The 27,666-nt window shown below is 43.8% G+C and overlaps 1 protein-coding gene across 2 annotated transcripts; it reads left to right on the plus strand.

The window, feature by feature from the left end:
* The first annotated feature begins 285 nt into the window (after positions 1-285).
* STAT1 (signal transducer and activator of transcription 1) lies at positions 286-26,889 on the plus strand. Of its 2 annotated transcripts, XM_055718499.1 has the most exons (24): positions 286-406; positions 2,868-2,996; positions 3,602-3,746; positions 4,966-5,064; positions 6,933-7,028; positions 7,761-7,839; positions 8,935-9,026; positions 9,645-9,796; positions 10,072-10,230; positions 11,566-11,658; positions 12,087-12,146; positions 13,347-13,376; positions 13,459-13,552; positions 14,206-14,247; positions 14,730-14,813; positions 15,337-15,435; positions 15,927-16,062; positions 17,892-17,947; positions 19,077-19,171; positions 21,384-21,523; positions 22,826-23,011; positions 23,748-23,823; positions 24,271-24,373; positions 24,941-26,889. In XM_055718499.1, exons 2-24 carry the CDS (start codon positions 2,869-2,871, stop codon positions 24,962-24,964), a joined length of 2,268 nt encoding a protein of 755 aa, XP_055574474.1. In that variant the 5' UTR covers positions 286-406; position 2,868; the 3' UTR covers positions 24,965-26,889. The 2 variants fall into 2 exon arrangements, with proteins under 2 accessions (XP_055574474.1, XP_055574475.1); XM_055718500.1 differs by lacking the exons at positions 22,826-23,011; positions 23,748-23,823; positions 24,271-24,373; positions 24,941-26,889 and adding an exon at positions 22,135-22,391.
* Positions 26,890-27,666: the final 777 nt, after the last annotated feature.

Raw genomic sequence — 27,666 nt, forward strand, 5'->3', positions numbered from 1 at the left:
CCTGGCCCCAGGGACGGTGCTCAGGCTGTTTCTGCCTCACCGGCTATCGCCAGCACCGCCGCACTGCTGGACAGCTTTTTATTTAACGGGTGCGAACCTCTCTCCGCTAAACGCGCGGCGCTTCTGCCTGCGGCTGTCCGGGCCGGGCTGCGGGCACCGGCGGGCTCCCCTCAGGCTGCCGGCGCAGGGAGGAGCGCGGCGCCGGGAACACGCCGCCGCCCCCAGGCGGAAAGGGAAGGGGCTGTGGGCGGGGACAGCCCGGCGCTGCCGCGCGCCCATTGGCCGAGGCCTCAGCAGCCGGGCTCCCATTGGTCCGGCCGCCGACCGCCCGCTCCCCGGCTCTGCGGGTATTTCAGAGCCGAGCGAGGGTCGCGGCGCGGAGTCGCAGCGGAGCCTCGACCTACGGGTAAGTGCGGGCCGGGCCGCGGCGAGCGTGTGAGGTGCGGAGCGGGGGTGGTGGGGCTGCCCCCTACCCTCCGCTCCCGGGGAGCCCGCGGTTCGGCGGCCGCCACCCGGGCCTGGTACCGGGAGCGGCTCTGCGGGGTCAAACGCCGCTGGAGCGCGGGGGAAGGGCTGTGGTGCGGTGGGGGCCTGGCAGCGCTGGGTTAGCGGCCGGGCTTGCAGAGCTCAAAGGCCTGAAAGGGCTGCGTGCTGCGCTCGAACGGGGGTGTTGGAGCACAGACCCGCGCAGCTCTCGCCGCCCGTCAGGGGCGCCCAGCTGGGCCCTTCTCCCCGGGCACCCGCGGGCTGTGCCCCGGGCAGGCAGAACGGCCCGCGGGCTGCGCGGCCGACAGCACCTCGCGCGGCAGGTGGCCGAAGGCGGCAGGGTGAGCCCTGGGCCGCTGTGGTGGTCTCTAATGCCTTCTCGGAAGGTGCCAGCTTCCCACTTTTGCAGTGTCTCCCTGCTCACATCCCCAAGGATTATCTTTGCTGAATTATTATTTTGCTCTGTAAGCGCCTCTTTGTATGGTTATCTGCCACCGCTCCCTAGTCCCTTCCTAGTCTGGCAGCTTTAAAACACAGGAATAGTGGAATAAGTCTTCATTTAAGCACTCGGGGAAAAACCCCATCAGACTAACTTCATGCATTTCGACAAATTCTTCCAGCTTTCCTCACCAATGTCACATATAACTGTTTGCCTTGGTACCACTACAGCATACACAAATGCTATGTTACCTATAGTCTGAATTCCATGCACATCAAAATCCTCAAAGCCCTCACTTTAAGCATAATAGCATTTTTAAACTCTCATTTGCTTCTTATGTAGCATGTGCCATTTGGCAGGCGAGGGGACTGAAACACTAATGAATTTGACAGGAAGCCACATACAAGATAGCCCTCTGCCCCAGTGCTGCCCTGTTCTTTGGATGGGTCCAATCACCCTTTTTTAAAAAAAGTTACAGGTGGACTTCCATCTTACCACCCATGTTCTCAGCCTGAGCTGTTCCTTGGACATATCTTTACATGCCATTTCCACTACAAGATGCTAGCCTGCAGCCCACTAACTGATCTGTGGCTGGAGACTGTACATCAGAACATAAAGCCACTCTGTCATAGAAGTGTTACTGTACAGCGTGGCTTCTCTCAGTCATATTAGTTCATTTTAAGTAACCAGTGTCCGCTCCACACAGAACTTGAATTTAGCCTGAAAATTCAAGGGCATAGCAGAAAATTTTTCTTTCCAATACTTCTCCATTTAAAGTGGCTTGAGATCTAGTCCATTTTCAGAGCAGGCAAGTGGGGACACAAGTAGCCCTTGAAAATGGACCCCTAGAGGTTTCTTTTATTTTTCCACTCACGCTCTTGGTGATGGGAGTACACCTGTGCCAACAAAACGTGAAACTCCACATACTGGATCTTGATCCTGCGGAGTATAGGTGTCAGACACACAGGTCCTCATTCCCACATCCCTGCTAAGCAAGATGACAGTTGCCAGTACTCTAAATGCTGTGAGAAGGGGTTTAAAAGAAAAATGCGACTTCTCAAAGGGAAGTGTGATCTAGGTTCAAGTTATTTTTCACAGAATAGTGCACTATCCTAACTTGAGTGTTTTGTGTTTAAAAAAAAGTTAAACACAGAAGAAGTTGTATTCAGTTTTAACGATTAGCATCTAAAACTGTTACAGCTGAAAATAAAACGGTTTTGTTTGCTGGAAATGCTTTTCCTTCCTACTCCTCTGTCATGGTCTAACCACAGCTGGCAACCAAGCCCCACACAGCTGTTTGCTCACTGCCCCCGGGTGGGATGGGGGAGTCAATCAGAAGAGCAACTCGTGGCTTGAAATAATGACAGTGTAATAGGTAAAGCAAAAGCTGCATGCACAAGCAAAGCAAAACAAGGCATACATTCACCACTGCCCGCAGGCAGGCAGGGGTTCAGCCATCCCAGGAGAGCTGGGCTCCAGCACGCATAACAGGGGCTTGGGCAGACAAACACCACCACTCCAAATGTCCCCGTCACCTTCCTCCTCCTTCCCCCGGCTTTATATATTCAGCATGACACCATATGATATGGAATGTCCCTTTGGTCAGTATGGGTCCACTGTCACAGCTGTGTCCCCTCCCAACTCCTTGTGCCCACCCAGATCTTCCTCACTGGTGGGATGGGGTGAGGAGCAGAAAAGCCCTTGGCTCTCTGTAAGCGCTGCTCGGCAATAACAAAAACAACCCTCTTAACAGTTTTAAGTACAAATCCAAGACACAGCCCATAGCAGCTACTATAAGGAAATGAACTCGATCCCAGCTAAAGCCAGCACATCTCCAATTTTGCTGATGTTCATGAAAATCTTGAATGAGTTACTTTTCACTAGTTCAGTCCAAATACTACTAAAACATTTACACTGATTATTTCCCGCTCTCCTTCCTCAGGATGACTCAGTGGTATCAGCTACAGCAACTTGATTCCAAGTTTTTGGAGCAAGTTCACCAGCTATACGATGACAGCTTTCCTATGGAAATCAGGCAGTACCTGGCACAGTGGCTGGAAAACCAGGATTGGTAAGCGTAGAAGTGGGCTGTCAGGTTGTGGGTTAAGCAATGCAGTTACAGGCAGCAGGGGAAGCAAGCTGCTAGGTGAACCTTTGCTGGTACGACAGTTCAGTAGCTGTGTGGGTGCTGTAGCCTGTGTTCCTGCCCCTCTTCAGGGCTTTCTAGAAGGACCCAACACGTAGCATATCCGATTTCCCTTGGTTGGTCTGTAACAAAAATGGCTGTTTTAAAACCCAATCAATTACTACCTTGGCAGCTCAGTCTCTCACTGTTCACATACTGAACTTTTGCTAAGATTTTGGTGGAGTGTCTTCTTTTAGACGAGTGGTACAACATGCACATGCATCACGTTTGCTTTTTAGCTTCTTGATGTGCGTGGAATGAGTAAATGAAATTGCACAGAACGTGGCAAGCATAATAGAGAAAAACATTTCTGTGTCAAGGAAAGTAAAGTCAAAGTTGAGAGAATGAAACTGGTGTATATTTGAAGGCAATTCTTACTGCTTGCATCTGCTACAACTGGAGTTGGGAATTAAAAAAATTAGTCCTGTATGCATTTCTTGAACACGGTGTTGAAAGTGTGTTTAACACAGGCATGCCTTAAATTGTTCTAGGGAACATGCAGCCAACAACGTATCTTTTGCTACGGTGTTATTCCACGACCTGCTCTCACAACTTGATGATCAATTTAGTCGATTCTTGATAGAAAACAACTTTCTGCTGCAACACAACATAAGGAAGAGCAAACGTAATCTTCAGGTACGCCTGGGGTATAATGCCTGCACATTTGCTTGAATTGCTTCAGTAGTGCAGTTGGATGCCTTTAAGCAAACTACCCTACCATGAGGGATTTTCGCAGAGAATGTGTGAGAATCTTAATTTAAAAGCCAGAATTCAAATGTTGCTCCATTTTTGTTTTTAATTGGCTACAGTTATAAAGTTACCATTTCAGTACTGGTACAGTTACAGTTTCTGAGAACTCGAGGAAAAAGGAAGTTGTAGTTTGCAAGGTGTTTGCTATATTTATTTGGAGCACTTACTCGAATGTAGTTTCACTTACCCCACCCCTTGCCCAGCAGGTTTCCTCAGCATCCCAATAAGCTGATGCAGAAGAAACACGGGAAGAAATCCTGCCCGTTTAACTGCAGAGCTACAGTTAATAGCAGAGGACTTGTCATTAAACAGCACTTCTGTGCACCATACTGTACTGACAAAGACAAGGGCCAAAGTAATTGGTAGCAAGTGGCAGTTGGAGCATATCCTTAGTGGGCTTGATTACTTTCATTAGTCCTCCCCTCCTCCCTGTAGGGCTTTTCCATAGAGTCACCTTCTCCACAGCCTGTTGCCCACACACCTAGCTTCTCCTCACCACACGTCAGTGACTGGGGGACTGTTTTCTGAGGAGAGGAGACATGACCAGGCTGTACTTGTAAGGCCTGGTGACCCCTCGGGGCAGCCCCGTTCTGAGCGGAGCACAGGCAGTACTCCGTCCAGAGCATGTTTCAATTTTATATGCCTGTGGAACAATAAGGTTGAATTTGTATCCAGCCTTGACTGCGTGTCCATAAGCAGCAGCTAACAGATCCCCTCTGCACCACTGAGCAAGAGCTGTACCTATCAAACTGGAACAACTGCTCTTCAAAACCAGCAGCTGTACTTCAGAGCTGTGGGAGGATGGCTCTCAAGAGACGAGCTCTCTCCCGGATTGTAGGGTAGTATCTCACTTCTCCCACTACCGTCTCTGACCCCTACCCATTTTGTGCCAAGTCCCATCTCTTTGTACACTGATGAACTAAAAATAGAAACTCATTCTTGGAGATAGTTTCAGCTGTCACACTTGCTGTAGGCTTGGAGCACGCTATGGCCAGCGTGTGCCCCAAGGCTCACAGTCACCCCCTGATCTTTTTGCTGATCGGTTTAGTGAGGGACAGGAAGTTATGGGTAGGAACTTTTAACAACATACTGTCTCTAATGCCAGGATAACTTCCAAGAAGACCCAATACATATGGCAATGATCATCTACAACTGTCTGAAGGAAGAGAGAAAAATACTGAACAGTGCCCAGCTGTCAAATCAGGTAACAAGTCTTTGAATGTTTACTGTGGTTGTATCTATCCTTTGTTATTTGGGACAGAGGGACCAGAAGAAGACTGAAAGAGGAAACAGGCTGTTCTCTCTCTGCCCTGTTTCTTAAAGACGGAAGAGTGAACACCAACAGCTGGACAGTGTGGTTTGTTTGTGCTGTATGAAGCTTTTGGAGGGGAAATGGCCAGGAAGTAATTCTTATTCCTTGACTGATGTAAAAGCTACACTTTTTTTAATGCTTCTGTAGCATAGCCTGATGTAATAAATCTGATGAGCACAATTTAATAATTACTGCTTGCCTCATTTCTCCATCAAGATTTGATTTTTTTCTTCTGCATTTTACTCCTGAATTTAATCCATATTAAGCAGCTGAGCCTTATTGCTTCTGTGAACTCTCTCTCTGGGAAGATGATGCATCATTCTCCTTCCCAGTTATCTCCAAGTATTTCTTTTTTTTTTTTCTTTTTCTCTCTCTAAGTGAAGCCCATCTCTGAACTATAGGTAAAGCCATATTCTTCTCCTTCCTTATCTGTTCTGACTTTTCATCTTTTTGTGTTTTCTTTGCAAGGAGAACTGTTTTGCAATAAGAACATTCTGCAGTTGGGAAAGGCATGCAAACTGTATAGCTAGATGTAATCCACTTACATAGTGATAGTGATGACTGACCAAGCGTGATACTGAAATACTTCCCTTTAGGGCAAAGCTGGTAGAGTGGCAAGAGCACCCTGGCACAGACTTTCAACAAGGAACCCAATACAACTGTGTCCAAAACAGCTCCACTAAAAATATGACTGACAGACCCCTTGTAGCTGCAGCACAGCTGTTCAGTTTCTGTTCTGGCAAAAGCAGTCATGACTGGCTTTCTAGCACACAATGTATTTGAGTCATTAAAGAGGGAAATAAGTCCTCCTATACTTACTGTTGGCACTAGGTACGACAGCATGCCCTACCTCTGCTTTCTGGTGAGTGTTCCTATTTCCCAAAGCCGAGAAGATAAAATGCAGAGCAAGGCCAATTAATAAGCATCATATAAACCAAAAGGAGAATGTTAGAGTATGCTCAGATCGCCTGAATAGTCTGACTTAAACCTATGATGGGGACTTTTTGCAGTTTACCAAAATAAATACCTTAGATGACCTTAGCTTAAACTGAAGCATTAGTCAGACCAACAATGCATACCTGACTGTCCCACACTGGAGGGACAGCAAGTTTCTAACACCAATTGTTTCATTCCACACATTAACAGTACATCTTGTCTTTCAAATTACTACAACTCTCCCTGAGCAATATCATGCAATAAACTTCCTGAATGATATTGAGGTCAGCTTTCAAAAAACCTACAGAGTTCTAAAAATGTGTTTCAATGGCCTGTAGGAAAGAAACTGCACACCAAGTTACCCTTTTTGCCTGTCAACAGACCTATCTTGTTCTTGCTTTTAGCCCGTTTCTCCCCGTATCCAGTGTGGATGAATCTAATACCTGATGTAGACATCATCCAGCCTTCAGGGTGGTGGTTTTCTTGAAACACATTTAGAAGATACATGAAGATAAGCAAAACAAAAAAAATGGATTTGTGCAGAGAGAAAACAGAATATGTTTATAGCTTTATATTGCTACGGATGAAAAAAAAAAGCAGCATTACCTCGCAACTGGCATTTTTAGTCCTGCCTTGTTTCTTGCAAATTCACCTGAACTCGATTTTATGTTATAAAGCCTTAGTATAATTTATCAGAACAAGCATGCTTCATCATGTTGTTTGCCAACAAGAGCCGCTAGCTTACATTAATAAAAAAAAAAAGTATTTACTGTCATGGTTCACTCTGGTTTGACTTCTGCTGTTGTTCTGCTTGCTTCCCTCAGATGGAAGTAGGGAGCATACAGAACACTGTGATTGGGATGCTGGACAAACAGAAGGAGCTTGATGCGAAAGTTAAGGCCGTAAAAAACAGCGTTATAGTAAGTATAGTATGACTTCGGAAAGTAGTGTTTGTTGATTCACAAATGTTGAAAAGCTTTCAGTACGTAAGACTTCTAAAAGGACAAATAAAAATCAGGTAATGGTTTGGTTTTCAAGGCTATAACCAGTGATTGAAAAAAGAAAGCAATTGTTTGTCAGTAACACCATAATGCAGATTGGTATTTGACTAGTTTAGCAAGATCAAATTTCTTGTGCCTGAGTATTGGCAACAAAAGCATTTTACCTATCTGGAATACTGAGGAAAAACTAACAAATCATATACTGACCAACTTGTTGTAAACTAGAAGATAGATTTTCATTTAACACATACACGTTTGTCATCTTAACAAGTAGTGTCATGACAGAAAGCTTTTATCCAAGCAATATCTAAGAATCTGGAAGTTTGTTTAAAAAGCTGTGTGCTGTTCCAGGTTTTTCCACTGTAGCCTAGGTTCTTCTAAACTCTGGAACTTATGGAAAAGCCCTTATTGTCTAGCCATATATTTAAAATCACTAGATTTTTAGTTAGCTGAGAAGAGGGAGGAAGAGTGAATAGAAGGTGATTAAGTGTAGGGTTATTTCCTCTTTGGGAGTTCCAGGAAAGGGCATTACAGAGGTGAAATCCAGTTCTGAAGCAAAGGGCTAGTACCAGGTAGTTCCTAGTCAGAAGTAGTCTTGCATTACATAAAAATATTGAATAATTGTGGCCACCCTTCATTTGTGCTTTATAGGACGTAGAGCAAGACATCAAGACATTAGAGGATATGCAAGATGAATATGACTTTAAGTGTAAAACCTTGCAGAATAGAGGTGAGTAATTTATCAAGGACACACCCTACTGCATATAATTTGTAAGAGTATAAACTCTGCTGCCTTGTGTCAGGAAACGAAACCTAACGATGTGTAGCCAAACATACTGGGAACGTCCCTCCTCTTTAATTCTACTTTGATAATGCCCCTCCATTAATGCCAATTTACACCAAAACCTAAATTCCTGAAAATGCATTCTCTGCATCTGTCTGTTTGTACAAGAGAGCCTCTTTTGTTAACACAGACAGCATTCCTTTGTCCTTTATATCTCTTTGCTGCTAGAAGCTGCAAGCCCTATAGATTCTGTCACTCTTCAACCATACACCTAAATAGTTAAGTTTAGGCTTTTCTTTGCCATCTTGTATTTCACAAATGCCTTCCTGCTTCAAGTTTTGTATTTTCTTGTGTACTGAGGGAAGCACATGCAGCTGTAGGTCACACTGGTTTTATTATATAGACCTGCCTTTTTCTTTTTTTGGCTACTTTGTTCTAGAAAAGGCTTCAGTTTCCAATACAAATTGGCAGTTGATCATCCCTCAGAAGAGGGATGTGTTCAGAAGATCCCAAGGGGAGCACTGAACCAGGATCTTGCTCTCTGTACTCGGGGGCAGGGAGCACTTGTGTGAGGCAGACAGGAACCCCTACCCTCAGGTCGGTGGGGAGCAGAGGTGGTAGCCAGGGCGACTGTAGGACCTGTCTGCCTGTGCTGCCTCAGGAGGCTCCGAACAGCCTCCCTTGAAATAACCTGGCAACAGAAGTTAACGGTTAGGTAATGTGAATGATTAACACCTGAAGTCAGCACGAGAGCAAATTGCTCAGTGTGTATCTTTACACAATATAATCATTATTTTACATAAGGTTCTTGCACTAAAAAGCAAGCAAACTCACATCTCAATTACTTTGCTGGGATAGTGGCTTTTCCTTGCATTAGTGCTTTAGTTGCAGACTCTGTCCTTTCAGAAGCAGGAAAGGAGGAATCCAAAAAAAAAAAAATCTAGGAGATAGTAAACATTTCCTCCCTTAAGCTTTAAAGATACACTTCACTTGATGCTGGCCAGGCAGGTCCTCATGTACACGATTTGGACTTTTTTACAGAGCATGAGTCCAACGGTGGGTCACAGGAAGAATATAAGAAAGAACAGATGAATCTCAAGAAGATGTTTTTATCACTTGACCTCAAGAGAAAGGTAGTGCTCAAATTTTCTTTCAGAAGGCAACAGCACTTCATTTTGAACACATGTTCATTTTCATTGGATTGACATAAATTATAATAGAAAAGTTTTCTATTATTATCTGTTAAAGTAAGATTTCATTTTGTCCATCCTGACCAAAAATCTAGAATCCCTGTAAGCAATTTTATTTCTCTTCTAGCAACTTTTATCACTGTCAGGTAAAACTAGACAAACAACAAGAGGGAAAGTGTCATATCAATAGTCATGTTCTTGAGGAAAAAACCGATTTAAAAATTTGCAGCTCTAATGGAGTTAGTACGCTCCCTCTTGTTGCAGTGCTCAAATCCACAGCAAGTACTGAGTGATCCCAGATATACACTTGGGAAAGACATGGAAGAGATACACTGGCTCTTCAGAATTTAGCAATAGCGACTATGCTTTGTTTCTCCACTTAATCTAGCAAATCCTCCAGCTAAAATGCATGCGTTTCTAGGAAACATCCTCTGTTGACAGAAACTATTACTTTGAGGTGCTTGCAGAGATTTGAGAGACAGATAGCATTAGCTAAAACAGTACTTAGTTTTCCTGTATGAAGTCTTTTTAATAAACAAGGTAATTTAATACTCTCTATAGGAAGTAGTGAACAAGATAGTACAGCTGCTGAACACCACAGAGCATACTCAGAGTGCTCTTATTAACGAGGAGCTGGTGGAGTGGAAGCACAGGCAGCAGACTGCGTGCATTGGTGGGCCACCCAACGCCTGTCTTGACCAGCTACAGAACTGGTAAGTCTTAGTCAAGAACTGCAGCGGACAGGAACCTGCAAGCGTGTTATGAAGGAACACCAGATCCGTGAAATACACCGATTATTTATATTACGCATTTTTATTCTGTCACAGCATAACGATGTTTCATTGATTTTATTACCTCACCATATTTCCAATGGGTGAAAAGTGTTCTCTGTGCACCACCTAGTCCTTAGGGACAGTCACCTGGCTGGTGTCTCAGCACTATTACAATACACAATCTTACTACTTTTAGCGTGCTTTTGTAATTGTAGGTTCACCATTGTTGCTGAAAGTCTACAGCAAGTTCGTCAGCAGCTCAAAAAGCTTGAGGAACTGGAACAGAAGTTTACCTATGACCCTGATCCCATCACAAAAAATAAACAAGTTCTGCAGGATCGAACATACAGTCTGTTCAAACAGCTCATCCAAAGGTAACAGACAAGAAGAGTCTTTTTGTGCTTGCATGAATAAATGATGGAGAACACCTTCCCTTCTGTTCCCTCAGTATTTCCTGCATGCTAATTTGGCATTTTCTGAGGTTTTCCAGGGCTTGTCACAAACAGTAAACTGACTGGCTTTGATGTTTACCCTATCTAGGTTTTCCACAGGTTTAGGCTCATGGAAAGGTTTGTAATCAGTCATTTAATCATAGCTCCTGCTAACTACAGTCTACGTTGACTACAGAATCAGACTCGTAGTGTTTTTTTGTGCTTTAAGCTTCAGCCCTGCAAAATTCAAGTAAATAGAGGCAAGAAGCCACCCGCAGCACCAAGCTGTGCCCAAGATAAATACACACTAGATTCTTCAGCCCTTTTTTCTCTGGACACATCCTTTGTCTCCAGCATGGAGAGGCCAGCACTACTGCTGTATCATCTCTAGGATGTGAGTTACTATAGCTGATAGTTGCCCCACATAAGACCAGAGTCCCATTCCATAAACATACAACAAACAAAAATCAATGCTGTAGAAGACTTTAACCTAGCAGGAAAGAGCAAGGACTTAGATGCAGTAGGTAACACCCTGTTACAGGGGTCCAGAACCCACATTTCTATAGTCCCGTTCAGGTGCTTTGACCACTTGCCTTTCATTGGAACTGCTTTTCAGTGAAGTGATGGCAGTGAAGAGCTGTAGAAATCCAGCTGCTGTTTAGTTATCTTGCCTGTGCTTACAGTGGAAGGAAAAGTCTCCATGCTGCCTAGGACTCTGTAGCATTAGAAACGCTTCAGGATTTGTATCTACCTAGCACAGTGTTACATAAAAAGATGCTAGAGATGGCAGCAGTTTAGGCTGTTACCAGAACAGGTTGGCCTCAGGGGTTTGTGGGCTTAGCCAGCCCTCATCAAATCCGCACATAGCTTAATCTAGCTCTTGGGCACCTATTTTGACATAGCACTGTAACCAGAAGAATTTAGTGAGCACTGGGAATGGCAAAGGAAGCAACATTCCTCACATGTGTTATGCTACGTACCTCAGTGTTTACACACTGTTGGATTTCAGGGAAGTTTGAGGTAGCAGTCTCCCTTCTCAAGCCATCAATTTGTTTAGACAAAGCCAAGCCACATGAAATCACTTTATGCTCGCAATATTTCTAGCCCCATCAACAGAAATGAAAGAAAATTACAATCTCTGTAGACTGAAACTGAACAAATGAAGTATATAGTACTGCTGGTAAATCACCATTCCTGTAAAGTTTAATTTTTTATGCAATTTCTTATTCTTTAAGAACACTGATAAATCAGAGTGCCTTTAATCTGTTCTTTCCATAGCTCCTTTGTGGTAGAGAGGCAGCCTTGCATGCCAACGCATCCGCAGAGGCCTTTAGTCCTGAAGACAGGCGTACAGTTTACTGTAAAGCTGAGGTATGTTTTCCCCTTCCCACTCATTGCGTGGTAAGCCTTTCATGTCACCGGCTTCCTCCAGCAGAGCACGTTGCACATCTTACGCTGTAGCCCAAGTGCTACGGTCAAAAGGAAGCAGGCTCCATGTGGCGTGGGGGCATCTTCTAGCAAAGTTTAACTTGCAGTCAGCTTCTACTCTTTACCAGAAATGGGGGGTATTGAGTGTATGAGAAACACAACCAGAGCACTTAGTCATGCAAAAGAATAACTCATTTGCCCATCTAGTTTCCTTTTTAATTACAATCGTGTATGAAGCAAGCCTGGAGCCTGCATGTGGCCCCGAGTTGTGCAGCTCAGGTATATCTGTGATAAGTAATACGATAGCAGAGAACCTATCTTTTGCAATTGGCAATAGTTTGGGTTTGGTTTTTTTTTTCCCCTCTTTCCAGGTTGCTGGTGAAATTGCAGGAATTGAACTACAACTTGAAAGTGAAAGTTTTATTTGATAAGTATGTTGCATTTTTCTCATCCCTTTATACATTAATAGTAAACAGTCCCCATGTTCAGAAATCCAAAAGGCTGTCATATTTTTAAGTGCCGAGTTGGCCAGCAGCAGGCTGGTTCCCCGTGGCAGCAGGTACATCCCATCCTCCCTTTTTCTTACCCATACCCTTGCTCTAAATCTCTTTCTGCCATTAGAGAAATGTCACAAAGTACAGACGGCCTCAGCTTCTTGCCACCAGCTCTGCTCAGATGCACCAAGGAGAGCTCGCTTCTGCTGAGTGCGGGCACAGAGCAGCACTTAAGCAGCATGTGCACTTCTAAACTTCACTGTTGCAGATGTTTCAGTTGGGCTAGCTCTAGGTGAAAGTGTAGAAACTGTTTTCAGTCACATAATTTAGTTGTGTCTTTAAAATACCTTCCTTTTTGGGTAGCCTCTAGTGATGAGTCTAGCTACCCCTAAAGCTGTCTTTGAATTAGGGGTATAAACGAGTCTACCTTTAACATGTGAGACATCCTTAACTAGTGAAAAACTATAGCAATAGCAATCTAAACAGACTATTACCAATATTTTGTAAGCAAGTTTAGCTTTTTATGAGCAATACAGTTCAGATGAATTCAGCATTTACTTAAAGGGCAGGGAAATAAATGTAACACTGTCTCCAAAATAATGACAGTGGCTGTGCTTTTAAGAAAGCAGATGAGGTTTTGTCTTCCCATTCAAGTCTTTAGGGGGCATTCCATTCGCTTGAGACAGCTCTGAGGTCCAGAAACTTGCATGGAGTAGGGAAAAGGAAAACTAATTCTTATGTGGATGTGGGAACCGAGGCTTTGAGAATTGCACCAGATATAATGCAACTCAGTAAAATCCTGAGAAGTGGGAAAACCAATTCAAGTGATGCAGCAATTTATTCTGCAATATTGTATGGTTTGAAAGCAAATTTAGAATGACAGAGCTATATTTTTTTTCCTCAGAGCAAGAGTTGAAACCTATGTGGTAAAAGGACTTTGATTATGAGACCCTCATAGCAAAATTTAAGCCTCAGTTAAAGACAGCCTGCATAGCACAATATTTGACTGCTTGAACCAATTGCCTCCTCTTGTGCACAAAAGGCTTCAACCAGTTCTCATCAGCTGTCAGCTGCTAAAACACTTAGTCTGTGGCAACATCTTTGAAATATTTTTGTCTTTTTTTTTTTTTTTGACAGAGATGTAACCGAGAAGAACTCAGTCAAAGGGTATGTAGCATCGCAGTTCGGTATATTAATGTTGGGTTTTTTCAGTGAATTTGAGACTCAATTCTTTTCTGTCTTCATGCAGGTTCAGGAAATTTAATATTTTGGGAACAAACACAAAAGTAATGAACATGGAGGAATCTACTAATGGAAGTCTAGCAGCAGAATTCAGGCACTTGGTAGGGGATTTTTTTATTGGCACATCCATTTAATTGTGTGGGTAGAGGGTGTGGTAGGAAGGATAGAGATTGCTCTTACTGAAGTCACTGTTTACTTTTGTAAAAGAGGAACTGTGATCATCTCCCCTTTTTCTTTGTTCTTCCCTTTTTGAAATCTTTGGATCAACTGAAGTGCTGTATCTTTTGTCGCTGAAGTAGGGCCAGAAATGCATTTTCTACTATGTAGAAAAGTATTTTCTACTATGGAGCTTGTGTTGCAATGAGTTCTTTGGAGGAGGAAGAAAAAAAGCCTGGAAATGTTGTTCAGAACAGACACTGTCTGGACTTTATTGTCCAGTTCAGAGGGTACTTTGATAACTAGTATTTCATCTGATCCTTCCTGATTCACACTGCTGTTCTTACAAGGCCTCTTACATAAAGTCATTACATCGTAACGGTGCAATATCTGTTTTCACAGATGAATATAAAAGAGTAGTAGTTACCTATAGTTTAATCCTACGGCTTTCACAGCTTCGACCCAAATGGAATCAGACACTAGTGCAGCCAGTCTGCATACAGTTGATCAACTAGAGCATGCAAGCATTTCCATCCTCTACCACTTTCATTTGTGGCTGATATAAACGAGTGACAGGGGTTTTTTTTGTTCATTTCAGCAACTGAAAGAACAGAAAAATGCAGGGAGCAGAACAAATGAGGTAAGCAGCACAAACATTTGAGACAATTCTCCACTCAGCCTGATGAAGAAACACACAGGTTGACAGATCAATCAATAGGAGTTCAGGGCTTCTAGGAAGTGATCCACGTAGGAGGCATCTACAAGCAAGAACTACTGCCAGAATGCTGTTCCTCTGGACTCTCCCTCACTGGCATCTAGCTTAAACATTTCGGTTAGGACTTTCTGGCAAGGACAGATTTTTCTGTGGCTTCTAGGTAGGAGCCAAAAACCCCACAAACAACCAAAAAAGGTGCTTAGAGAGTACACATTTTAACAGGCAGTTTTAGGAAGTCAGCAGCATCATTTGACTTTGACCTGTAAACTGTTTCTGAAGTCTAGAGCAAGTAACCTTAGGCAGAAAAGGTTCCCCCCCAACCATGATAAATCCCCTTACCTTCCCCCCAGGCAGTTTTCAGTCCCTGAAAGGTTTTCCCTTTTTTCTTTTTTTTTTTTCTTTTTAAGGGTCCTCTCATTGTAACAGAAGAGCTTCACTCTCTGAGCTTTGAGACACAGCTGTGCCAGCCTGGCTTGGTAATAGACCTAGAGGTATGTCCTACATGAAACAGATAGACTTTAATTCCTGTATTTCACTCATGCTGACAATCTAAACTTTTTTTTTTTAAAGCGCTGGCTATCAAGCACTTTCAGTTATTTCAAACTATATGAATGAGATTCCACAACATCTCTGTATAGACACATGCAGTGAGAATGCTGTCAGATCTCTGGGTAAATAAGAGTAGGTGTTCTTTGCAGGCTGTCTGATAACCAACCCTATGTTGTAAGCTCTAGGTATCCATTTCCCTTTATTTCAGAAGCAATATGCTATGTACCATTACTATCAGTGCTATCATATCTGACACTAAATGAAAGTCTTCATCAGATAAAAGTCACCTAAGTCTTTCTAGCATTTCATCATACTCTAACATTTTCTCCCTGCGTGCAAACTTCAAGTGAGAAAGTGAAGACCATGCAAGGAGGGACTTACGATGGCAGTGTGTTTGAGGATAATCTAGAGGACTGCAGTGGCAGCGCAAGGTAGTCTGACATGTTTCCTTTTGTACCCTTTCAGACAACTTCCCTTCCCATTGTTGTGATCTCAAACGTGAGCCAGCTTCCAAGCGGATGGGCTTCTATCTTATGGTTCAACATGCTATCTACTGACCCCAAGGTATTTGCAAACCCCCAAAAAATGCATCAGAAATGCTATGTGTAATTTTCAAGCATTGTCTCTATATTTTTTCCATGCAGTAACTCTTAATGGCTTTCAGGTGTAGCGAGAGGCACAGTGACTTCCCTATCCTAAACAGAGCAACCTTCAGATCCCACATAAGGATAGTATACATTGTGTTAGTGTATACAGTACACAGCGAGAAGCCAAACATTCAAGAATTAAAATACAGCGCATTTGAGTAATCTAGGAATTCTACCCAGTGGGAGAAGACACATCCAAAGCAGAGCCCCAGAGGTTGCTTTTTGCTTTTCCTGGTAAAGAGTGCCTACCCCTGTCAGACTAGCAGCCTGCACTCGCTGAGCTGTCTCAAGCTGACATCCATTCTTAAGTCTTCGTTTTGTTTTGGCAATACACTTTTATTAATTTAAACGGCATTCCAAAAATCAATGTTTATTAACTATAGATTGTATTTTTCCCTTCCATTCTAGAACTTGTCCTTCTTTCTGAATCCACCTTATGCAAAGTGGTCTAAACTTTCTGAAGTTCTGAGTTGGCAGTTTTCTTCTGTAACAAAGAGAGGACTTAATGCAGATCAGCTGAGCATGCTGGGAGAGAAGCTACTTGGTATGGCCTGCTTCCATCACAGATGTCCTCTTTGAATTGAAGCTACGTCTTCACTGCAATCTTATTTTAAGTTTTCATTTCCTCTCACACCTTTTCCCCTCATACAGTATCACTTTAGAGTAGTGAAGCGTTTTCCAGTTTTCAGTATGGTAGAATTTGTAGATGAAGGTCAGGTCATGAGAAAATCCACAGTTCTAACTTAAGTCCTATGTATTAGGGCAAGGCAGATTGGGGCTACTTTTGCCTTTTGAAGAGCCACTAAAGTAGTGCACATGTTCAGTCAATCTTCGAGGTGTGGCTGTTTCTTGACTTTTTTTTTTAATCCATCTCTGTTAATTTTAATTTCACACATGCCCCCAACTACGGTGGGGGCTTACTCTAACAGCATAAATACAGCTGCAATACCAAAATGCAAACACTATGAAACTTTTAAAGGACATCAAATGGAACATCTCCCAGGCAAGAGTCCTTAGTAAAAGCCTAATCAGCCACGAGCTTTGTTTCCAGACTCCTTGTCAGTTTGCCTGATAGGCAGAGCACTTGACACCGCTACTGAGTTTGCATAGTAGACTAGGTTAAGATACCATTGTTTCAGCATATTCTACCAATTTAGGTTTCAGGAAGCATTTATATTTAAAAGGATTTGATGTTAGTGGGTTTAGGTGGTAAGTACAGCATTCAAGTAGTCTTTTCCTTTAATTTCCCCAAGACATAAGATCTGACAAAAAGCTTACCGATTTAATAGATTACTTTTTCTGAACTCTTCTGGGAGAGTAATTTCTTTAGTTTAATTAACCATCATGAAGACAAAGTGACCACTGACACATTTCTGTAGTCACTTAGCATTTCAGAACTTCAGAGGTTTTGTCAAGCTCTGGTAGCAGCAAGGATGCTATTTAAATCTCTACAGCTAAAAGTAGTTCACTACTGAGACTGTTCAACAACCTGGATTTTTTTTTTTCCTATATTCAGGATTCACTAGTGCAAGGGGACACAGAATCTAACAGGGTGCCAGGATACAACTCATCTGCTGGTTTTGTGATGTGAAAGTTGACAGAATCTTGCTCTCTAACACTAGCGGCACAGAAACCAGCTCCCTAATCCTATATATATTTTAGGGAGATTAGAGGAAAAAGCAGCATACGCCCGACTTCATTGAAACACGTAGTGTGATCTGTAACAGAAAGGATTTGGCTCCGAATACAGTCAGGGTCCTCAAAGCGCTAGCTAGCTACTGTAGTCACAGCATAGGATTTGCTTTGCTGTTTGAACATGGTTATGAAACACTAACATAAAAACAAGGTAGGGGGAAATGATTGCAACAGGAATGACGCGAGTCTGTGGTTGGGGCAGACCTAGGAGTCAAGAGTTTCTGGAGCAAGAGCCCAGAAGTCACCAGAACGGAGAAAAAGTGCTTAATCCCAGAAAGATATTGTAGAGTCTGCTGCGCTCCTACAGCAAAGCCTATGGGTTGCAGTTCTCTCGTTCTGCTGGAGAAGAGATGTGCAAGATTTCAGTCTGCTTCCTGGAAGCATTTTGAAACTGGCAAGTGTTAGGTGTAGCACAGCACAGAACGCCTCAGAACAAGTTGGTTCCCATTATGCAAGGTCTGTTTAATACATCTGGTCATTCTGATGCAAACTTCTCCAGAGGGGAACTTTGCAAGCCCTCTTTGCCCTAGTCATGAAAACACAGTAGTCCTTTTCTTTTCTTGCTTAGTACAACAGCTCAGAATTGTAGATAAACGCTGAGAACTTGGTGCTTTAGGTGCTTTCCTTCCAGCCTAAGTAACTTGCACAACATGACTGAAGTCCGTTTATTCTGTTCAGGGCCAACAAGCGGAGGATCTCACGATGGCCTTATTCCTTGGACAAGATTCTGCAAGGTATGAACACAGTTTCAAAACTGAGATGAAGAGGGAACTCTTGGGTTGGTTGGGTTTTGTTCCCCCCACCGCCTGGTGCTTTCTTTTTCAGAAGTGTACCCAAATTATTCTAGAGTTTATATGGTTGTGGGAGGTTTTAGTGGTGAGGTTAAAGTAGCAAGAGGAAAAAGGGCTTGTAACAGCAAGGAGCAGATGATTTTGGATTGCTTTTGAGTCACATAAAAATGTAGAATAATTATAATAAAAATATGTAGAAAACCGCATCTTTCAAACACAGCATCTTTGTTATTATTAAAGCAGTTGCTGTTAATAGAATAGCTCTCCAGTTTAACTATTACAGAAAATTTTTACAAAACCCCCACATGGCAAGATGCACGATTCTTTTGCCATTGTGAAGGGCATTTCCCAGACTAGAGGCAACTGGATTAGGCTAAGCAGAGGGCAGCCAAGAGGGTCAGCGTGATGGCAGAAAGCCACATCATGAGATTTCATAACACTGGCTGCAGCAAGGCAGGAGGCTGCATCACATTTTCTTTGGCTTTAGACCCTAAACTGGTATAGATAAGTGGGAAATGACAGCAGGCAGAAGCAGAGCAAAGCTCTGGTGACCTACAGGTACTCAAGGTCATTAATACGAGTGCTTCTGAGGAATTGAAATCCGAGTTTGAACAGAAAATGTCTCTGAGCTGTTCTGTTCGCCAGCCTTGTTGAAAGCCCCACAGTGTTGGATTATTTGGATGTCCCAAGAGCGCCAACAGGGACAGTACCCAGGCAGAAACCAGAGCCATTCACTGGCTCTTAGACCGGTGGTATTGCACGAGAGGTGATGGGTCCTGGCTTTGTGGGTACTGTAGGCTCATGTAGGCATTCACTCACATTGCCTCTTGCCTAGAATTCTGTACATGCTTCATTCCCAATAGTTTCTGTCCTTCTGGAGTAGAGAAGGAGAAAGAAGGAATTCTAAGAGAATACAGGGAATGTGGGGAAAAAAAGGGGAGAAAAATGCTGGAATAAGTAGATGCTGGCTCTCAGCACTGACAGCTTGCTTCCTTTCTGCTTAATAAAACTGATGTTTCATTATCCCTGTTCTCCCCCCTCCCCCCCCACCTTTCCCTATTCTGAATTTCAGGAAAATATAAATGATAAAAATTTCCCGTTTTGGTTGTGGATTGAGGGAATCCTGGAGCTTATTAAGAAACATCTCCTGTGTCTCTGGAATGATGGGTAAGATGTAGTTATTGCCTCCAACCTTTCATTTAGGCTACAAGTTGCATCCTCAGGTTGCAAGGTTGTTTGAGAAGGTACTTTGGATCCAATAAAATAGAACCTACAACCAGAAAAATCTGAGGCAAATTAATTCTAGTAGGGAAGAATCCTCTAATGAGGCAGCTGCTTAAAGCAAAAACATCAGATGACCAAGCTGTCCCACTTAAGTCACAGAGCAAGGCTTTGAATGTTAGATGGGTTTTTTTTTTTTGCCTCTGCTCACACTGTATGTAGGTTCTTCCCACTGTCTAAAACGGAGCCTCTCTTGTGTTGACAGGGAAGACTGAAGTACAACAAAGTCATCATCCATCTTAAAAAAAAAACAAACAACAAAACATACACCACAAAATCCAACAAGCAAAAAGCCTACCCCACAAGCAACCATCGTGGTGAGCCTCCTGAGGGTGGCAGCAGCCAGATTCTGAACTTCTGTGTCTACAATATGAGTCCAGAAAGTAGGTTTTACTGATTTTAGTAGAGTATTAAGTAATTGCTGCCACAGACAGGTTTAGCCAGGGTCACAGTGACAAAACCCTGTCGACAGCACGCTCACAGCAGAGCATCCTAGCATCCCACAAGCTTGCAGGATCTACAACAGCAGGGTTGCTCTGTCTTGCTATATTCAGCAGAAAGCTTCCAATTACTACCCCCCAGCTCCAGATCGGTTCTGTCGAAGCCCTTTATAGTGCAAGCCTTGTTTCTCTGCCCAAACCTACGTATTTCTTAGCTAAGCAGACTCCAGTGCAGTGGGAACTTCTGCTCCCATTACTGAAGCAGAGTTGCAGTTCTGTCCTGTTTGGTGTTCCGCCTCAGCACGGCTGTGTGCCTGCAGGGTTGGTTCTGCGTGTGGCTTTGATAGTATACAGGCTTGAACAGCGTTACTCATTGCCCTCTGTTACGAGGGCAATCCCCTGCTTAGGGTTTAATGGAAGAGAGGTGCGAGCTAAATCCCGAACGCAGTCAAACCCAAAGATTTACTACTCTTAGGTTTCCCCCTCTCAGCTGGCTTTGGTGGATAGTCACAGATCTTTGTTTCCTAGAAAGGCAAGAAGGGGAAACTGAAGGGAAAACTCCTGTCAACTGCAACGATACTTGAGTGGGAAAGAGACAAATCTATAGTATCCACTAGGATAGAGACTCCGCTTGAATACAAAAGAATAAGTATTACAGCCTCAACAAGCATTGTTATACTTAAGGCATGGAAAGGCAAAACACTTTCATTATACACAAGATATTGGCTACTAAACACATTTGTTACCCAAAGCATGCCATTTAAAAAAGAAAAAAACAACACAACAAAGCAAAACAAACCCCCGTAAAACAGGATAGCTTACAGCAACTCAAATTCTAAGCAAAGTCATGATTTTAGGTGGGTGTGTTGGTTTTTTTTTGCAAAAGGCGCTTTTCTTAACTGAACGGACAGAAGGACAGTCGTACTCAAAACTTCATTATCGATGGAGTATTTTAAGGAATAAGAAGCAGTCCAAAGAAATTCTGACCTTTTTAAACAAATCACCCAGGGTTTGACCAGGGTTGTGCCCTAGTACAAGTATGGCTTGTGCAGCTCGCTCCCCACTGCCTGTTCATTTCCTATAATTACCCCGTTGGCCTCCTCGCCAGTGACATTCGCTGAACATAGTGAATTTGCAAGGTTAGTCACACAGGCTTAATAGCTCATCTAGAAAATGCATGCAAGGAATAAAGCAAACCCCACCCCTGTACGAACACAACCTGGTAGCTAGCAAATTCTGCTTCATCAGCCAAAAAGGAGAAACAGCTGTTCCTTAATACACTTTTGAAGTTAAAACCACTAGCTGGGATCCAACCATATTACATATAAATTCACTTCTGCCTCCACAGCCCAGCTTTGACAGTAAAGAACAAGCTCTCTTATTCTGAGCTCAGAAAAATATTTGTATAAGCCACAAGGCCAAAGGAACAGTGCCGAGGAAAGCTGTGGCGATTCATGGCTTCCACAGGGCAGCTCCAGCCTATCCATCCCACTGCTGGCTTTCCAGCTCTTCACCCGATAAAACCTTCTGTGAGGCTTTTTACAAGTATTTCAGCTCTTCCAAGTGACAAAAGCTTTTTAGTTTTCTCTACCTAGCTCAGCACAACTTGGGGTTTATGTTGAGGTGTAAACTCAAACTTTTTCTTTTCAACATTACAGCTGCATCATGGGTTTCATCAGTAAAGAGAAAGAACGTGCTTTGTTGAAGGACCAGAGCCCAGGAACATTTTTACTAAGATTCAGTGAAAGCAGCAAAGAGGGAGCAATCACATTTACGTGGGTAGAAGGATCTCAAAATGGTAAGCCAGTAACAGAGAACATCTTTGCCTTCAAAATATGTTTACATGAGAACAAGAAACCTTCACACTCTTCCACACCAAGAGCCAACATGATACACCACCCTCGCAAGCAGCAGGCCACAAACGGCAGCAGACATAGACCTTAGCGCAGCACATGAGCCCCACAGCGACTTGTTCAGGGTTTCAGCTGGGGCTGATAACACTGCCCAGGTACTGCTGCTGGCCTGGAACTCTGCTGAGGACAAGCTGCCTCCCCCCCCTCCTTAAGTTCTTTCTTAGCAAGACACCCTTAGTACATACACACCTGCTTCTCCCTCCAAACCCATATCAGCTTCCTATCAGAGATTTATTTCCCAGGATAAGTTCGCTACAGCCACATTCAGCACTCTGTATTATTGTTCTCTCCCACTGCTCCTCATATACAACACTCCCTTCTCAAACAGCTTTACTTTAACTCATGGTCCAAAACATTTGATCCTCCTCACATTCTCCATAGATAAAGCACATACTCACTTCATTTTCCAAGCAGTTCTCCTTCCACCAATTTCCAAAAGGCTGATGAGGAGCTTGCTTCTTCAGTTAGCTGGACTGTTCTCTCCTCCTTTTTCAAGGAAACCTGGAGACTCAAAAACTGCAAAAAGATCCCACCCCATCCAGCCAGGGCTCCTCTCTTATCATACTACTTAAATCAGCCCCACCTGCCAGGATGGCACAGCTGCTAGCATTCACTTGGATGAGCCCAGGATCTACAACAGCTGGAAGAGAAACTGCTGAATGTACTTGAATGACTTCTTTCCCTTTGCTGCCTTCATACCTGAGACATCCAAAAATCAAGTAAAGAGAAAAGGCTGATAGTATGTGGAACATTCAGGGAGGTCTTATCTTTCTCTTTCTATGATGCATAAAAGCTCCAAGTGGTATCTTGGGATCAGGCTTCCTGATAGGCAATAGAGTTGGAATGACATCATTTGGAAGAAGGTTGAAAAGGTAGCGCGACTTAAATTAGTTGATGAAATACTGCAGTTAATTTCCACAGCCAAGTCACCCCAGTCATTCTGAATGCAAACTGCACCAGGAGCCATCACTACGTGCTATCCCCCCGTATGCTCTCCTGTCCCACAAAACAATTATGCTCCTTTTGAGAGGCATTAAATATTTACCTGTGGCACAGTAGGTGTCATCCAGGCGAGCCTTTTGCTTATGGGACCTCTGAATTTGTGGAAGTGGCTGCAGCTTTTTAGGACAGTTTTAGAAAAAAACTTTGAAACCACCTTTAAGAGTCACTGCTTTTCTCCTCTGCAGAGCCCCAGTTCCATTCGGTAGAACCGTACACCAAGAAGGAGCTCTCTGCTGTTACGTTCCCCGATATCATTCGCAACTACAAAGTGATGGCAGCTGAAAACATTCCTGAAAATCCACTGAGATTTCTGTACCCAGATATACCCAAAGACAATGCCTTTGGCAAATACTACTCCAGGCCTAAGGAGGGTGAGTGCTAAAAATGGCTCGTACGCTGTCAGTGCGATGTCTGTGCTTGAGGTGCTTGGGCACTGTGTCGGTTTGGTGGCATCGAAAGAAGGGGTAGCGCTTGGTCGGAGTGTCCTGGCAGCCTGTGGCACGCCGGAGTGCTGCCCAGCTGCAAGGCGACAGCTTTAGTAGGCTAAGAACAGGTCTGGTTTTAAAGAGGTGCAGCATGAGATCTAGTCAGATCAAAAAAACCCCAAAAATAGTTGTCACTGGCCCTTACATGTGAGCCTGTGAGGTATTTCGGAGATGTAGGTTCCTGCTAGCAGCCGGAACCATGGCTCACATTGGACTGGCACAAGGGCTGGGCCTGCCTGGGCGGCCTGGCAGCACGTGTTGGAGAGCTACACCAGACTTTAGTGGGGGCTCTGTTCCCCGTTTTCGATAGGGGAAGAGCAAAAAGGAAAATGTGTCTTAAAAATGGAATAAATTAACCATAGTGCTGTGTTGATAGAGCTACATCAAACTGTAGCAGGGCTTTTGTACCCTGTTTTCTATAGGGGAAAAGGAAAAAGGAAAATCTGACTAAAAAATGGAATAGGTTAACCGTAGTGCTGTAAAATGCATGAGAGAGACTTGCCCCTTATCTGGGTCACAGGCTTTATTTTTGGTACAATAAAGATGGCAATGTGAAGTAAACCTGCTGAAAAAAAAACCCAAGCTTTTTTTTTTTGCTTTTTTTTTTTTTGTCTCCTTGAAGCACCAGAGCCTATGGATTTGGATGGTCCCAAGGGAAATGGCTACATCAAGACTGAGTTAATCTCCGTATCTGAAGTGTAAGTGGAATGCTGGATTTCTAGGAACTGATCATAACTTTTTTAGCTGTGGTTCATGGGTATTCACAGTATTTAAGGTGTAGGCGCTCCTGTCAAATCCCTCCTCTCTCAGAGGATCTGATCACACTGCGTGCATGCAGCGCAGTGTTCGAAACACCAGGTTTAGGTAAAAACCCTAGAAACTTGCAGGTAGTTGTACTGGCAAGTAATTTCTTGAAAAGCAAGTTCTTACAGACTTGTTGGGCTTCCATTAGAATGTAGATCACCGGGTAGGCCCAGTTTTCGCTTAAAGCCATGCTGGCTTCGTAAAGTGTATTGCACACAGGCTCGGTCTTCTTCACAAGAGACCTCATTAGTGGCCCTTCCGGACTCAGAGCCGGACATGGCAGCCCAGATGTGCCTCACTTTTACAGTGAAGGTTTTTCCCTGCTCTTCTCCTCCTATTAGCCACCCCTCCAGGCTCCAGTCTCCAGAAAATCTGCTCCCCATGTCTCCTGAAGAGTTTGACGAGGTGTCTCGGATGGTGGGCCCAGCAGAGATTGACACTGTGGTATGTATCATAAACCCTTGTGGGAGGCTTGAGCTGGGACGTGCTTTTTTCCTTTGTTTTTCCCTTCGGACGTACATCAGACACTTGACAAGCTAACGCTTCGGAACGAGTCTGTTCAGACGCGTAGGAAGAGCTGGGAATCCCGAGTTAGACTGGGATTGCTATCAGTTGTTCTTTCCCCTTGTTTGTGGGGATGAGGGTTAAGGACAGGAGGGGGAGGGAAGACGTGGGGCAGGAAGGAATAAGGCTGTGCTCCTTCCGAGGGGTCTGGGTGGGGAGGGAAGCTGGAGCAGGCGTGCAGCTTGGAAGCGTTGCTGTCCCAGCGCTGCTGAGGTACCGCCTGTTAACAGACAGCAGCCTCGTCCTTTTGGGGTGTACTTCAGAAAAAAATTCCAAATTGAAGCGTGGGGTTGTCTTTTTTTTTTTTTTCCCCCATGGTAGTTTGATCCCAAGATGTGAATCTGCTGCTCTTTGGCAAGGACCTGGTTGCACTTTGTAGTTAGTAAAGGGCAGAGTATTAGGTCTTTACTTGGCTTGTTTAATTGACATCTACTTTTCTTGTTGCAGATGTGTTCAGCATATTCAACTTAAAGGCTGAGCTTTTTACTGCTGATTAGCTTACGCATCCTGCTCTGCAGTCAATGGCTTGGTGACACGCTTCGATTCTTTGGTTTCTCAACCTGAAGGTCCAGTAGCAGTTTTTAACTCATGGGCATATGGACAGCATTCTGAGCAGCCTCCTTAGGTGCACTGGTTTTGTTTAGAAGTTCTTTGTTAAAGAATTGCCAGTTAGCGAGATACTGCGCCAGAGCCGAGTTAAAGAGGAGGATGGGAATGAGCGGCAAGAGTGATGGGAGAAACACGCATTTTTTTGTTTAAGGGAATTAGTTAAATTTAATGTTTAAAATAGTTGGCTGTATGTAGGCGGCTTCAAAGGAAAGCTAGCTCTTCTGCGGAGGTTCTGCTCAGAAAGCTTGCACCTTCTGTGGGAACTACTTCTCAAGAAATTTCATAGCTTTGAATTTTCATCTGCATCACAGAAGAGAAACGCTCTGCAGGTATACACCACACTGAACCCACGTGCTGCTGAAGTTTGACCCGGTTTAATCATTTCCTAAGGGCATGGTGCAGCGAGAGAGCATAAGCCGAAAATGTTAGCTGGGTTTCATGTTCGCTTGTTTCTTAAGGCAAGGTCTCCTTGTGTAGGACATCTAGCACGACCTTTCTCACGAAGAGCACTTCTTAGGCCACCACCTTAAAGCTGTACTGGAACATGCTGAGCTTGTAGCTCAACGGGTACAACCAAGACTAAAGCCTCTGCAGGCTGCAGCCGTGCTGCCTAGCGGCAGCGTCGGCCAAAACGAGACCTACTCTTAAAGACTGCAAAAAGGGCTGGAGGTTGTTTTTATTCGCCCTGTTTGATCTAGCAAGGTGAGGATCTGGTCGCTCATATCTTTCACAATAACAGATGTGCCATGTAGGTTAGAACAGGTGGAATGGAACTTCATTTTCTCATGTACTATGAACCAGGGCATTTGTTTTAACTGTTGATTTGAATAGCTAGAAGACCTTACAGGCTTTGATAATGAAGTGTTTTTGCAATTAGGGATAAAGCAAAGTGAAGAAGTTAAATTTATACGGAGCAATAGCTGCAGGGCATGCCATCTTTAGCACTTAAAGGATGGAGTTACCAGAGCAGGAACAGGTTTGTTTCTCGGCACCTTTGAAGATAATTAACAACTCGCAGTCAAGAGGCAAGGCTCTCTTAAGCAGCTGGTCTCTAGGATGCAGCCGAGCGGAGGGACAGACCGCAGGACCCCGCACACAGCACCTTTAGGTGGCCCTGCTTGAGCAGGGGGGTTGGACAAGGAGACCTCCAGAGGCCCCTCCAACCCCAGCCCCTCCGTGACACAGTCGCTGCTGCAGCTTCTCCAGGCGCTGCCATCTGTTCCCAGTGCCTGGCAGGGTGGCAGTGGCCAGTGTCACTCACAGGGACTGCAGTGCTGCTTTGCTGCCCCTCAGAAGCGCTGGATCGACCAGCTGCTGCTCAGAAAAATAAATGGCTGGTTCAATTTAGTGTGCTGTGCCCAGGAAGACTGATGTGCCCCGTGCAGTCAAGAGAAAGAAAATCCGAAGGACCTAGAGCACACAACGTATTTAGCAATGCTTTCCATTTAAACTGACTTTTATTTTTGGTGCCCCAGGCCCCTGAGGTTAACAGTGCTACAGAACATCACGGCTGGTGACCTGATGCCTTTATCTTACTATAACTAGCTGAATGTGTGTCTTTACTGTAACAGAAAAATCCAGTATTTGTTTGTTGAGCTACATCTCGTACTCATGTTCTGTATGCAGCTGTTTATTTTCACTACTTTTATACTTCCAGTTTTATTGACGAGGGTGAAATTTTCTTGTGAGATTTAAAGCAATCAATGGCTTTGTCTTTACACAGCCAGTGTTTTTTTCCCTGATGGAACATTCTTTTGTCATTTTAAATAAACGGAACGGTCAGTTGACGCTTTTGTCCCTTCTCTTGTGTTTTGCCTACTTCTACTATAAAGATGACGAGTCTGCCAGTAATTCACTGTGTATCTCATTTTAAACTTGTTTGTGCAACTGAACGGTTACAGCCCTAAAGCCTAAGGCAGTGGAGATGCATTTCAGTCAATACAGTGCTGCAGGTCAGCCTGCAGTACGGGGTTCTTAGGAGGTAGCTATTCTCATTTGTTTTTTAATTATTTCTGGTATCGTATCACTGGGGTTTTTTTTCTTCCCCAACCAAACTTCAGTAAACTCAACTTGAACTTCTAATCTGCATTGATCAGCAGGATAACCAACCTACAGGTGAACGTTACGAGCTATCAAGCTGGTCCACGGCTGCGTCATTTCCCATTGGGGCTACCCAGTGATGTGATTCCTTGTCTCACACTTGTCAGGCTTTTACATTAACTACACAGCCAGAATAATAATACAGGAAAGAAACAGTTGGTGAGATGGAGGACAGCAGGAGTAAAGAGTAGGCAAGAGAAAGCTAGAGCTGTTGAGGGCACTTAGCCAATCCACTTAGGAATCCCAGAATTAACAGAAAGCAACCAGTGAAAGGACACCGCTCTAGAAGCATAGGTAAAAAAAACCAACAAACCACAGAACAAAAAAACATCAAGAAAAAGCAAACAAAACAACCAGCACAAAACAGAAAAAAGCAAAGCTCCATCTGATAAAGTCATCCTGAGTTCCCGTAAGCCTCGCACCGTGGATGTGACCAGAGGCAGTCGCATAGATAAGCAATAAAA

Source organism: Falco cherrug, chromosome 8 (genome assembly GCF_023634085.1).
Source record: "Falco cherrug isolate bFalChe1 chromosome 8, bFalChe1.pri, whole genome shotgun sequence".
Taxonomy (NCBI): domain Eukaryota; kingdom Metazoa; phylum Chordata; class Aves; order Falconiformes; family Falconidae; genus Falco; species Falco cherrug.